Consider the following 13,542-nt stretch of genomic DNA (forward strand, 5'->3'; position numbering starts at 1 on the left):
TTTTCTTAGTTCATTTCTTGTATACTGGAATTAAAAATAGGGTTGTGTAGAATGTTACAGCACGGAAACAAGCCACTTGATCCAAATAGTCTGTGCAAGTGTTTTGCCCACAAAATATACAGTCAATTCACTTTACACTATATTCTGTGAAGAGCTTTGAGACGTCTTGAAGACAAGATAAGGCGCTGTTCAAATGCAAGAGTTAACATACTCTACTCCTCCCAATCCCCTTTCCCATATTCCTCTATTCCCTTCTCCCCCTTGTACACTGTGATCTTCTTGGACAACCCAGTTGTTAGTTGTATAAAGTTGGTGTTAAGCTCCTACTTTGAATTCTTCTACCAATATTTATACTCTTTGTATTCTGTTAGATCCAGCATTTCAATGTCCTACATCAAGAAACCAGATTTTAAAGTTGATTTCCTGTCATTTTACTACATTGGGCTTCAAACAGCTGAACAGAAGAATTGGTTGTGTAGATTAGCATGATCGAAGCAGAGGGGAGTGAGGGAGACTTTACACCAAGTCTAATTAATAAACAAATTTGTAAATTTTGCTTAATGTTCTGGTACCAATGAAAACAAGGAAAGTATCAAGGAGCACTGCAGATTTTTACCCTATAGTTCTTAAAATTTTCTTCAGATTGCTGCTGCTTTAAGATTGGTACACAACACAGATTTTTTTTTGCTCTGCTTAATTTAATTTTCTAACACCTTACTTCCTCTCACATGCCAGGTCCCAGTGAACTTGACCTCAGCCTGCTTTTAGATGCCACAGATGCTGTTGATATTGGGTCAGAGTCTGAAGATCAGGTAATACAATACGATTTCTATTGCTTAAACTTCATAGAATGTTAGCGTCCCTCTCCACAATATTCCATGAATCTTGTTAAATGTAATTAATTGACAATAGCCTTCATTTTGAAGGGTTGGATCATATTGTTCATTACTTTAACACTTATGTTAATCCAGGATAAAAGATTCTAATTTAATAAGACTCACTCATTAAACATTTACTTTGCTTAGACTCTGAACAAAGCAGCCATACAGTGTCACAATAAAGAGGTTAAATTAATATACATTCCACCACAATACATAGCTGACATGATGTTTTTAAAAAAAATCTGGCAGGGTAGCAGAAAGTGAAAGTGACACCACCAATGGTTTAATTTAGACTGGAGCATGATTTGCAAATATGTACAAGTGTTCAGCTCTTACACAACACACAGCTGGGGTCTGGGATCATGATAATCTGCTCTTTAATATTCCATGAAATAAGGAATTGCTTTGATTACAATAACTGGCAGTGATGCACGCAAACTTTCTAAATTCTCCTCTTTGGAAGGAGATTGAACAAAAGCAGTATGACTACCCACTGCAGACACCAGTCAACAAAGAATTGATTAATATGGTGACTACAATCAAATTATTTTCTCCCTTCTCCATGCACCCGCTTCGGATTTTGAATTTTTTTTCCCAGCTTTCTGCCGGTGCTGCTTTTAATCAGTCTCCAGTAGCCATTTGCACACAGTGTACATTGGCTAATATTGTGAGTCTCCTCCATCTCCGACTCTCCAATCATGTGGGGAAATGACCACGTGTACACAACAACAACAACTTGCATTTATATAGCAGCCCTCATGCTGGATGGCATCTCGGAGTGCTTGGGGAAGGAAGAGAACCCACATTCTGGTGCTCGTGGGGTGATATACTAACCTGTTGAAGTTGTGTCCAAAACTGAAACTCATTTTAGTCTACAATGCCCAGTTTTACTACATTTCTGGGTTTTACTTGGTTGCACTCGAATTCTGGTATGCCCCCACATCTCAGCTACAATAATAAAAATAATACTAGCATTTGATATAGCGCTTTTCACATCTTCTAGATGTCTCAAAGCACTTTACAGAATATTGTAAAGTGAATTGACTGTATATTTGTGGGCAATATGCAGGCATATGTGAGTGGCCAACTTGATGAATTTACATAATGTGAATTCCTGGAAGCCAAAGCCTTATCTTGTAAATCCAAATCAAAAGAATAAGAAATGACTTGTCATCTGGGTCTAATTTTGTTGTTTGACACACATGTAGCTTTGCAAAGGATTTAATAATAATAATCCTTGCATTTGATATAAGGCTTTTCACGTCTTCAAGAAGTCTCAAAGCGCTTCACAGAATATACTGTAAAGTGAATTGACTGTATGTTTTGTGGGCGAAATGTGGCAGCCAATTGCACACAGCAGTGTCCCACAAACAGTCATGGATAGAGTGACCAATTATTATTGGTTTTCTTTCTTGAATGATTATTATCAGGCATGTGGAGTAAGGAAACTTGCCCAAGATTTTGCCCTGACGGGAATCAAACCTAGATATCTCGCTTGCAAGGTGAGTCTCTAACCACTGAGTGAGGACTCCACAAAAATAAATTAGTATATTCAAACAATGTCACCAATTAAACTTGAAGTAGTATTATATATTACTTCCTCATCTATGCTGAGCATAATTTGATATCTATACAGGAAAATTAAATCCCCATCTGTTAGCTGAATAAGACTGAGCTTAGAACATATCACTGTTAAATATGACTTGAAACAATCCATACATTCCAGTCTTAATCGAGGAAAGGACGACAATTTTAAGCTTGTGCTAAGGAAAGTATTTTGACTAAGAGGAGCAGTACCTGGATATGGGGAGAAATTCATTTGTTGGGAAAACGAGGTCCTCTCTTGCAGTGTATCCATCTAAGCCATGACCCGCTCTGCCTTCCCTCACCTCCATAACATCGCCTGACTCTGCCACTATCTCACCCCTCAGGCGCTGAAACTCTTGTTCATGCCTTCATCACCTCCAATCTCGACTATGCAAACGCCCTGCTTGTCGGCCTTCCCATCTCCTCCCTCCACAGGCTGCAGATAATCCAGAACTCTTCAGCCCGTGTCCTCTCCCGCACCAAACTCTGTGACCCTATCTCCCCCACTCTCACCCTACTCCATTGGCTCCCTATCCTTCAGAGGATCCACTTCAAGATCCTGGTCCTCACATACAAAGCCCTCCATGGTCTCGTCCCATCCTAGCTCTGTGACCTCTTAACCCGCTACCAACCCGCCCGCTCCCTCCGCTCAGCCGGCTCTGGCCTGCTCCATGTCACCCGCCCCACCATTGGCGGGAGAGCCTTCAGCCGCTCTTCTCCCAACCTCTGGAATTCCATCCCCCAGTCACTTCGCCTCGCCCCCTCCTTAGCCTCCTTCAAGTCCCGCAGCATGACCCTCCTCTTCGACCATGCCATCGGCCACCCCCCTTCCCCTCCCCTCCCTTCTTTCCCCTGACGACAGCTCGGGTCTGAAATGCTGTACACTGTCCAGCGCCTTGGGACGTCCTCCCGACGTGAAAGGCACTATACAAATGTAATCTTGTTGTTGTATAATGTAAATCGGAGCCTAAGCTCAGGCAGCCATCTAATACCTCTATTAAATAGCAACAATAACACATTTATATAGCGTCCTTCACACAGGATAGCGACTCGGAGAGCTGGGCATTGGTAGTGTCGTGTGAATTTAGTTTGGCTGCAAACCATGATGTCCAAAAATGTCAAAGCAAGCACCAACACAATGTGCCGAATGTCCTTCTTCGCTGCTATAAACTTCTACGGATAACTTTTGGGAACTGAAAGTCACAATCATTGCAAGCAAAATATGAGTCGAGCTTGGTGGCTTGATTTTGTTTGGCTGCTGTTTTTCACCTGGTGGGGATTTCCACTGAGATAATGAATACTGCACTCTCTGATACAACAACAACAACAAGATTCCATTTATAGAGCGCCTTTCACGTCGTGAGGACATCCCAAGGCACTGTATAGTTGGGTCAGGACCCGAGCAAGGGGGAAATGGTCAGGATGAGGGGAGGGAAGGGAGGGAGCGAGGAGGGGGTAGAGAGTCGAGAGGGGAGCTGAAGGCACGGTCAAAGAGAAAGGTCTTGAGACCAGCCTTGATGGAGGAAAGGGAGGAGGCGGCGAAGGCACTGGGGGATAGAGTTCCAGAGCCTCGGGGCTGAGAGGCTGAAGGCCCGGCCACCGATGGTAGGGCGGTTGGGGCGGGGGATGTGGAGCAGACCGGAGCCAGAGGAACGGAGGGTATGGGCAGGTAGGTAGGGGGATAGTAGGTCGGAGAGGTAGGAGGGAGCAAGGCCATGAATGGCCTTGTAGGCTACAATGATACAGCCTCATTGGCCAGGTTTTCCAATTTAACAACAACAGCAACAACTTGGATTTATACAGCGCCCTCCACATCGGACAGCGTCTCAGAGCGCTTTACAGTAACGGATCCCAGGACCGACCCAGGGGGAGGGGGAGGAAGGTGACCAAAGGCACGGTCGAAAAGAAAGTTTTACATTATGTAATGGCTTTAGAATACAGCAACTGTGTAAAGCAGAAATATTTTAATTATATCAATGCGATCACAGTGCTCACAGCACAAATATTTCCAGTGGGTTGTCCCATTATATCCATAGATAATACAATAAAAAAATGTGTTAATTTCTACCACCTCTGTAAAAAATATAAAGTCTGAGACAGAGTTTGACCCATTAATCTTTTTACGAGCTTAGGTAACCTGTAATACTCAACTGAGCCTAGAAGCTTAAATCACATCTATTGATTTGCTCTGGTCCAGTCTTAGTTATGTCAGATTACTCATCCTCCAAATGATAGTCTGAATCAATAAGAAAATGTAACCAGCTGTTCATAGTATTGTTACCTTTGATTGACTTCAAAAATTGTTTTGTTCCTGTGCACTCAATATAGCACTCAGAGCCTGTTCAGCAGAATTTGAATCAGAATTTAAGGGTTGAGGGAGAACATTTTGTCAATGTCATCAATCAGGGAAGTTTGTCCGTCAAATCCATTAAATTTCTGATGGCCAGTCGGATACTGTTACATATGCTTTCAGCCATTCTGCCCCCCCTCTCTGAAGTTCTATCCCAGAGTCACTCAATCACGGCCTCCCTCAAAACATACTTCCTTGACTGTGATTTCGGTCAGCTTTCCATTCCCCTTCCACTTCGGCTCCCACCTGCAATTGTCAAATACTTTGAGATGTTCTGCTAACAATGAAAGGTGCTATATGGTGTAAATTGTTTGATTTCTTAGTGGTGTTCATCATTTCTGCAACAGCATTCAAGTTGAGTTTACATTTTCACGTTATCAGTTCAGAGGCAATACCATAGAAACACTTGACCTGTTTTTAGAGCATTATTGATTTCTGTTCTCATCAGACACATTCTCTATTACATTTTACGATGTCTGTTTGATGGATATGCCTGGAGAAGTATCTGGAGCAAATGAATTCTTCTTGTTTAAGTACTTAGTGCAGTGTTTCAAATCTTACTGAAGCTGGAACTCAGAAGCAGTCCATCATACTGAGTGGGGAGCAGTGCTGTGTTCTCATCCCTTTCCACAGTTATGACGGTGTAGGGGGGGATGAAATGAACTTCAGACAAACTATTCAGAAGCTTTTGTAGAACAAATTAACCTGATTTCCAACAGTGGTAAGTGACCTGGAAACTCCCAATGCCACAAATAGATCTGATTAGAGAGAAATAGAGAAATCGTCTGCTCCCCACCCCCAACTACTTGTTAAGACTGCTGACCTTCTGCAATTCAAACCAAGTGCCTTCGCCTTTCCTCCCCATTGCACAACTGCTCATATCCAGCATTCCTGACACCCAGCAAAAGAAAAATGTAAATCCTAAATTAACCAAAATATCTACTTTCCAAAAAACATCAGTACCAATGTGAATTTTGTTTTTAATAGTTCTTTTTAATTAAATATACATACATAATATATATACCTATATAATGTGTACACATATACACCCATTACATATTATATATATTATATATGTATAAAATTATCTTTTAATGTCATTCAGCAAATATGAGAATCACTGCAGTGTAAGAATCGTCAATTCAGAGCTCTGATTCAGTCAGCCTTTTATTGTGGAAAGATAAAAGTTTTATAAAGTTTTAGAATTTGTATGTGTGGGTGGAAAATGACTTCTCTTATTATCCTGCTTTCTTCTCTTTTCTGTAGTTTCTTCCAGGGTCTTTCAAAGACTTGTACGGTATTCAAATTATTTTAAAAAAAGAACAATGTCCCTTTTAGAACGAATACGGATCTTTTTTTCTTTGAAATTTCCTTCTATTGTAGTACCTATGCATTGACGGACCCAGTATAATAAGGTGATTTGCAATTCTTTAAACGCTTGATTAGACATTTATTTACATTGTGGAGCTAATGCTTACTCATTTCTATCACTACTGCATTTATTATCCAACCATTTATATCCTTTGATACTCAGTTTCAAATGACCAGAACTCCAAGGTGAGACTTTGCATATGTTCTTCTACATCGTCCCTAATATAGATGTCTAATCATCTGCTACAAAATAACACTAAAACATTTAATTTGTTATCCTACACCTTGCACAGTTTCTGAATGAGATAGGCAATTAATGCTATTAATTAGCTGATCAATTAAGGATCATGCCTAGTAGGAAATAGTTTGAGATTGCCAAGACTCATTTTGAAGGCCTTTATGTGCAGAGGAGAGTGGCAAACTCTCAGGCCTGGCTGGAGTAAAATCAAGCTCATGGATCAAAATAGCAATTTGTCCTGATCTACAGCACTGCTCGCTCCCCTTGGAGATGCCGTAAAAATTGTTTTTCAATAATCTGTGCTCTTGTCTTAGTTCTACTTTGATACACACCAGCATTTATTGTGTGTTCGTGGGACACTGCTGTGTGCAATTGGCTGACACGTGTCATGCACAAAATACGCAGTCACTACATTTTACAGTATATCCTATGAAGACATAATAAGGCACTATATCAAATGCAAGGATTATTATTATTATTTACAGGGAATTCAGAGCACTACTTCTAAAGGGTTAGAAGCTCCCAATGGCTTCATGTTATTAAAATAAGTATTTTAAGGTTTTAAAACTGATCTGTGGTGTCCTGTACTGAAGGAAGGAAAGGTCTCTTCTAAAATCAATTGTGAGCACATTTGTTCCTAATTTCTCTATTATAATTTTGTCTCACACATAGAAAAAGGAGTAGGCCATTCAACCCTTTGAGGCTGTTCTGCTATTCTACTAGATCATGGCTGATCTGTACCTCAACTCTATTTACTCGCCTTTGCTCCATATCCTTTGATACCCTTACCTGACAAAAATCTATCGACCTCAGTCTTGGAAAGTTGACAATAGGGGAAATGAATTTAAACAAGCAGCTCTTATATTTACTCAGTAGATCTAGCTTGCAAATTCATTTGATTTTTTTCTTGCCTGATGCTCAGAATTGGACTTCCTGTAATAGTTACCTCAAACAGGATTGAATTTGCACTACTGGCACTAAAATACTTTACACATCAGTATTCTTCCTTTTGTATCTGACAGATGGATAACCAGTCTTCAGAGTCTGAAGATGCCAACATAGAAGGTTAGTATATAGGTTCTGCATTCTTCCAGGGAGTTTTTAATCCTCTCTTTGAATTGAAGAAAGAACTTAAATTGCAACGGTATGAAATTTGAAATGCTACAATAGATTCAGGTACCATCTCTTCTGCCTTTGAACTGTCACAAATCTTGCCACTGTGAGTTCATTTTGAAGTGCACAGTTCTTGACAAATGGTTTCAACCCAGCTTCATGGTGGTATAAACTTGGCAAATATTAACAGCAGATGGCAACTCATTATACTTTGTGACCAAATGGTTATACATTGAGAATTTACATGAATGGGATAAAATGACTAATGCATCCTGAATCAGAATGCTACAAAAATGCAGCTTTCTAAAGTATGGTCCTCCAGGATCACCTCTCTGTCAATGTAATGCTCTTAATTTAGTTTGCGTTTGAAGAAAATCTAACTTAGTCAAAATGTGAGAGTAGTTTTGTGTTGTGGCGTAAAATGTTCAAAGAAGGATACCAAATATACAGAAATGCTGGTTCCTCCCTGATTTAATGTGCACTGGTATCTACATGACTGTATTCAAACCAGATAAGATTGCAGTAAGATTGCAAACTGGAAAGAAATCTTTAACAAACTCTGCATCACTCCTTATTTCAACAACTGCTCACCACTTTTCCTGGCCACAGAAGCAGAAGTAATTAACCAATTCAATATAAGACTTCTGTAATGTACTTCCTAACCATTTTCAAATTTCTGCTTTTTTTGTAGAAAATGTGAAGAAAGCCAAGATTATCTTCATTGTTGGTAAGCAGTATATTATAGTGAAGAAACCTTATTAAAAAAAATCTGACCACAATTTCAAATTATTCTCAAATGCATGACTTGCAGGAAATAACAGTCATGGAATGTCAAAGTCTAACCTTAAATTAGCAGCCAAGCAGGTTCAGGGTTGCTGGAGCACCAGCTGGTCACATATCCTCGAAAAATCAGTCTCACTGCCACCAGCAATTTTTTGTAAAAAAGAGTGAGCAGATAAAAATGTCATTAGCTTCTCCTTTCTGTCCTTTAAATGCTCATTATTAAAAAATAATGCACACATTTTGACAGCAACAATTTGAGCCCCAAATATCTGGGTTCTTTACCATCATGTCAATTGTGCCCAAATAGTCAGTTGATATGCTCGATCAAAATGAAATTTACAAAACTGACTTAGCCCTTGATCAGTACCAATCCTGTAACTTGCATTATCTGGCTCTTAACTGATTGCTAACATGCCAACTGTTTTACATTCCATCATCAGTGAATAATTAGATTTACCCGTATTAACCCCCCAACTAGATGATTGCCTAATTTTTTTTAAAAAAGTGGTAGACACAGAATGAAACTAGAAGAACTGATTGGGAAGCGTTATCACAGGTGCAGTCCTTTAAATCAACATCCCATCTGCTTGTTCGGTGGATGTTAAAGATGCTATGACAGGAATCAGACAGAGAAGGGAGTCTTTCACAGTTTCCTGACAAATAAAAAAAAATGTCTATTTACCTCAATCATAGCCATGAGCCATGCACTGCATAAATTGGCTGACACATTCACCTGTAAATACAGTCACTGCACTTGACAGAAAAACTCTCTGAAGCACGCTAATAGTATGAAATGCTCTATCAAATTCAAAGAATATTATTTATAATAAGTTGCTAAAACATGCAAATATAGTTTAATGCCATGATCCAAAATATAAACATGGTCCCTCTATTTAATCAGAAGCATGAGGTTGAGAGCTTTGCTTCGATAGAAGTTGTATCAGTGACACAGCAGGGTGATCGCCACAGAATATTAGTGGAAGAGAGTAAGCAGTATTCATCCATCATTTTGTCACTTTATATCCTGGACTGTATCCTTCAGCTTTAATGATTCAAATTACTACCTGCAGCCACTTGGTTAATAGACTTGATGAATAAAATTACTGCACACATACACAGTAACCGGTCTTTGCATTGATTTTGTTGATGTGTGTTCTCGTTTGTATTCTAAAGCAATTTAGTTCTAATCCAAGTGTGTCTCAATATTATCAAGGACAACTGGAGCAATAATCAATATATTTGAGTAACATGCCACCTTTTAAATGTGGCGTCTCTAATTCTAAAGTTTAATTGTGTATCAAACGATGATGCGAGTTATCATTGGCAGAGCCATCACTAAATGACAAAACATACACATGGAATTTTTAAACATTACATTGGGATATAATTTGTGATGTTCGCAAACTGAATTTGTATTGTATGCAAAGTCACAGCCAGTGGATCCAAAGTTGATGAAGTCTCAAAAATTAGGCCATTGAGCTAAATGGCAGCAGTAAATAGCAAGCAAAAGGTCACTATCAGCTATTATCTTGCTATATGCATTCAGTGACATGACTATGCAGAAGCAGACCATTTCCTTAGTTTGTTTGCGGATGTTTGCTACTCCAGATAGAAAAGTATGCAAGGGAAATCCCTTTAAGAGACAATATCTCTTACTGAATTTTTTTAAAATGCATTTCAAATTTCAGTAAACGGCTCATAGTTGCTCTTACAATTTGACATTTCAATCCAAGGCAGCCTTGAAATGCACTCTTTAAGCACTATGTTGATCATTGCATATGTCATGAATTTCTGATCTGGGATCTGAATACTTTGTTAATGCATTTCTTAATTTATTATAAGAATATTCCAGAGTCGTACTCTGCTTCAAAATCAATCTCTGCTGCATTATTCTAACCAGACCTGCTGGTTAGTGGCAGACTGGAAGCAAACATTTTGTGTGCAACTCCCTGATGTGCAAAATAAATCTCAGAAAGATTCCTCCAGAAGATAAGTGCTGTAAAGTGATACTGGATTTCAGCTGCTGTGATACAAAACTATCATTTAGCACAAAGTGGGGGGGAAGAAAGAGCTACGGTTTGCTTTCTCTCAGTGATTCCCCCTCACCCCATCCCCCCTGTGCTTCTTTGTTCAGCATGTTCCGCAGCAAGACCTAGATTTGAGATGAATATAAATTCAGTGGCCTGTATTATAGGCTTATTTGTATTCAAGCGGCAACATTTTATCAAAATCAATCTTATTGGAGATTTAACAATGGTTATTAATATTTAAAACTGCATGTTCTATCATGGTTGATTTGGTGTCCTACATTGATCATCCTTGAAACATTTCATTTGTAGATCATGATAAATCTGCATCATTTAAGTAATTAATTCAATTATCTTAGAATTATTCTGCTACTTTTACACATTTCCCTCCATTCTTTGTCACCTTCCTGGTGCTGCAAGATTAAACAAGTGAAATCGGATATATAAACTTAGATTTGCTCAGTACCTGAAAACTATTACTAGATGAGACTGCTGTAAATATTCTGTCGACAACACCACCTCAATTCCAGGCTTCATTACATTGAAAAGCTATGTTATTCCCTTGCTCCAGATGAAATTGTCTTATTATTTATTTTGTAATTGTTTTTGTGATCTGCTAAAATATTTTCTATAGCCTTTACATATTACTGCAGTTATGTTAATAATTCTACCACTGATAAAGAAACATACATAAAAATACACTTGTGAAAATTAATATACAGGTATTATAAATATGGATCGATTTATTTCCAGGCTTAAAGATTTTTGTCTAAGTGCAGCTTTTCAGTATTCCTTGTACTAAGGTCGAACCAATCATATTGCAAGGACCAGGAGTAAAGTATAAAGCACCACTATGTCTTTGTTAATAACTTGAAATGTTTTTTGTTTAAGGCGGTCCAGGCTCTGGAAAAAGAACTCAGTGCGAGAGGATAGCAGCGAAGTATGGTTTCACCCACCTATCCACTGGAGACATCTTACGAAATGAGCTTATGCTAGGGTCAGAAAGAAGTAACCAGATCAAAAGACTCGTGGAACGTAGAGAGTTAGTGCCGATGGTAAGCAAACTTGGACTTTCTGGATCAAAAGACTTCATTATGATACATACCAACTTTATCAAACAGACTTTACAAATTATTTTGTAGCAACACAATCTTCGTTCAAATTTAAATTTAAAACGTTTTATATAAGACAGTCGTATTCCCTCAAGTTCTTTACAGTATATCCAGTGAAGCGCTTTGAGACATCGCGACGAACTGAAAGGGCTATATCAAATGCAAGGATTATTATTACTACTCCAGATCCAGGGTTTATAGACACACCAACAAATGCATGAATAGTTGCAGAACACACAATCACATCAATGTTCATTTAAAAGCATGTTTAATTCTGACTTCCCCAAGGAATTTGTCCTGGAGATGCTGAAAGATGCCATGATTTGCAGCACGAACACTGAAGGCTTTCTAATTGATGGCTATCCTCGGGATGTGAGACAAGGAGAAGAATTTGAGAAGGAAGTAAGTAGACAATAATCTTTGCATTTGATATAGCGCTTTTCAAGTCTTCTAGATGTCTCAAAGCGCTTCACAGAATATACTGTAAAGTGAATTGACTGCATATTTGTTGGCGAAACGTGAAAAGATAAGGCACTACATAACCCCATAGCAAATGTACTATATTTTATATATCTATGGAAAAAATCATGGCTGGAGATTTTCAATTTGGCATATTACATTGACATTCGAGAAATGGACAGATACAACAAGTGTCCTATAGGTCAAGAAAATCTATGCACATTTACATAGAAATACTATTGTTTACTATCAACAACAACTTGGATTTATATTGCGCCCTCCACACTGGACGGCATCTCAGAGCGCTTTACAGTAATGGATCCCGGGACCGAGCCAGGGGGAGTGGGGGGGAAGGTGACCAAAGGCGCGGTCGAAAAAAAGGTCTTCAGCAGAGACCTGAAAATGGAAAGGGAGGGAGTGAGGTGAAGGGAATGAGGAAGCGAGTTCCAGACCTCGGGGCATAGTGGCTGAAGGCCACCGAGGGTGGAGCGGAGGACTCGGGGGACGAGGAGGAGGCCAGACTCGGAGTAACGAAGGCAACGGGTACTGTTTTGAGGAGAGTATGTCAAAGAGATCGGGGGGTGCAGAGGAGTGCAGGGACTTGAATACATGGGGAGGATCTTGAAATCGATCCTCTCTGGGATAGGCAGCCAGTGCAGTCTGGCAAGAACTGGGGTGATCGGGAAGCGGAGTTTGGTGCGGGTGAGAATGCAGGCAGCAGAGTTTTGAATGATTTGGATTTTATGGATGGTAGTGGATGGGAGACCGGCGAGGAGGGCATTAGAGTAATCCAGCCGAAAGGTGACAAAGGCACGGACCAAGGGTTTCGGCGGCTTTGGGGAAAGGTATTAGCGGAAATGGGCGATGCGTCGGAGGTGGAAAAAAGTGGTGCTGGTGTCTCGCTTGCAAGGCGTGTGCTCTAACCACTGAGCTTCAGGACTCCACAGATTCATCTAATCTTCATAGACTATTAGTGTCCCTCTCTATATTATTCCATGACTTTGAAATAGAATACTGGAGGAAAGATAATTGAGGGTCGAACCTGACGCTTAGGTTGCGTACGGGTTCAGAGATTTTTAGGGGGAGGTCGGGCAGGTGGAGGAGGTGAGAACCGTAAGATTTTAGACATTGACGAGAGCCAAAGAGTATGGCTTCTGTCTTGTCAAAGTTCAGCTGAAGGAAGTTTGCGCTCATCCAGCCCCTGAGATCTATCATTTTTAAATTCATACCTATATAATAATAATCCTTGCATTGGAGATGGTACCTCATTATGTCATTGAGATGTCTCAAAATGCTTGACAGAATATACCGTAAAGTGGATTGACTATGTATTTTGTGGGCAGCAGTTGTACACAACAATGTCCCACAAACAGCCATGGCATGAGTGACCAATTTTATTTGGAGGATTGTTGGCCAGGACACTGGGAAAAACTCACTTTTCTTTTCGAATAGTGCCATGGGATCTTTAACATCCACTTGAACAGGCAGACAGGTTCTCAGTTTAACGTCTCGTCCAAAGGACCCCACCTCCGATAATGCAACACATCCTCAACTGTGGCTCAGTGGTTAGAGCACTCGCTTTGCAAGCGAGAGACCTGAGTTCAATTCCAGGCAGGGCGAA

General features: G+C 39.8%; 1 protein-coding gene across 1 annotated transcript in view; it reads left to right on the forward strand.

The window, feature by feature from the left end:
- The window catches only part of ak5 (adenylate kinase 5), a 35,462-nt gene that overhangs the window by 18,237 nt on the left and 3,683 nt on the right, over window positions 1–13,542 (forward strand). The window contains exons 8-12 of the mRNA XM_007887262.2: window positions 736–812; window positions 7,450–7,492; window positions 8,232–8,267; window positions 11,242–11,405; window positions 11,751–11,864. Coding sequence (XP_007885453.2) covers window positions 736–812; window positions 7,450–7,492; window positions 8,232–8,267; window positions 11,242–11,405; window positions 11,751–11,864 — 434 coding nt within the window. The remainder of the gene's footprint in view (window positions 1–735; window positions 813–7,449; window positions 7,493–8,231; window positions 8,268–11,241; window positions 11,406–11,750; window positions 11,865–13,542) is intronic.

This window comes from Callorhinchus milii, unplaced genomic scaffold (genome assembly GCF_018977255.1).
Source record: "Callorhinchus milii isolate IMCB2004 unplaced genomic scaffold, IMCB_Cmil_1.0 Scaffold5, whole genome shotgun sequence".
NCBI lineage: Eukaryota > Metazoa > Chordata > Chondrichthyes > Chimaeriformes > Callorhinchidae > Callorhinchus > Callorhinchus milii.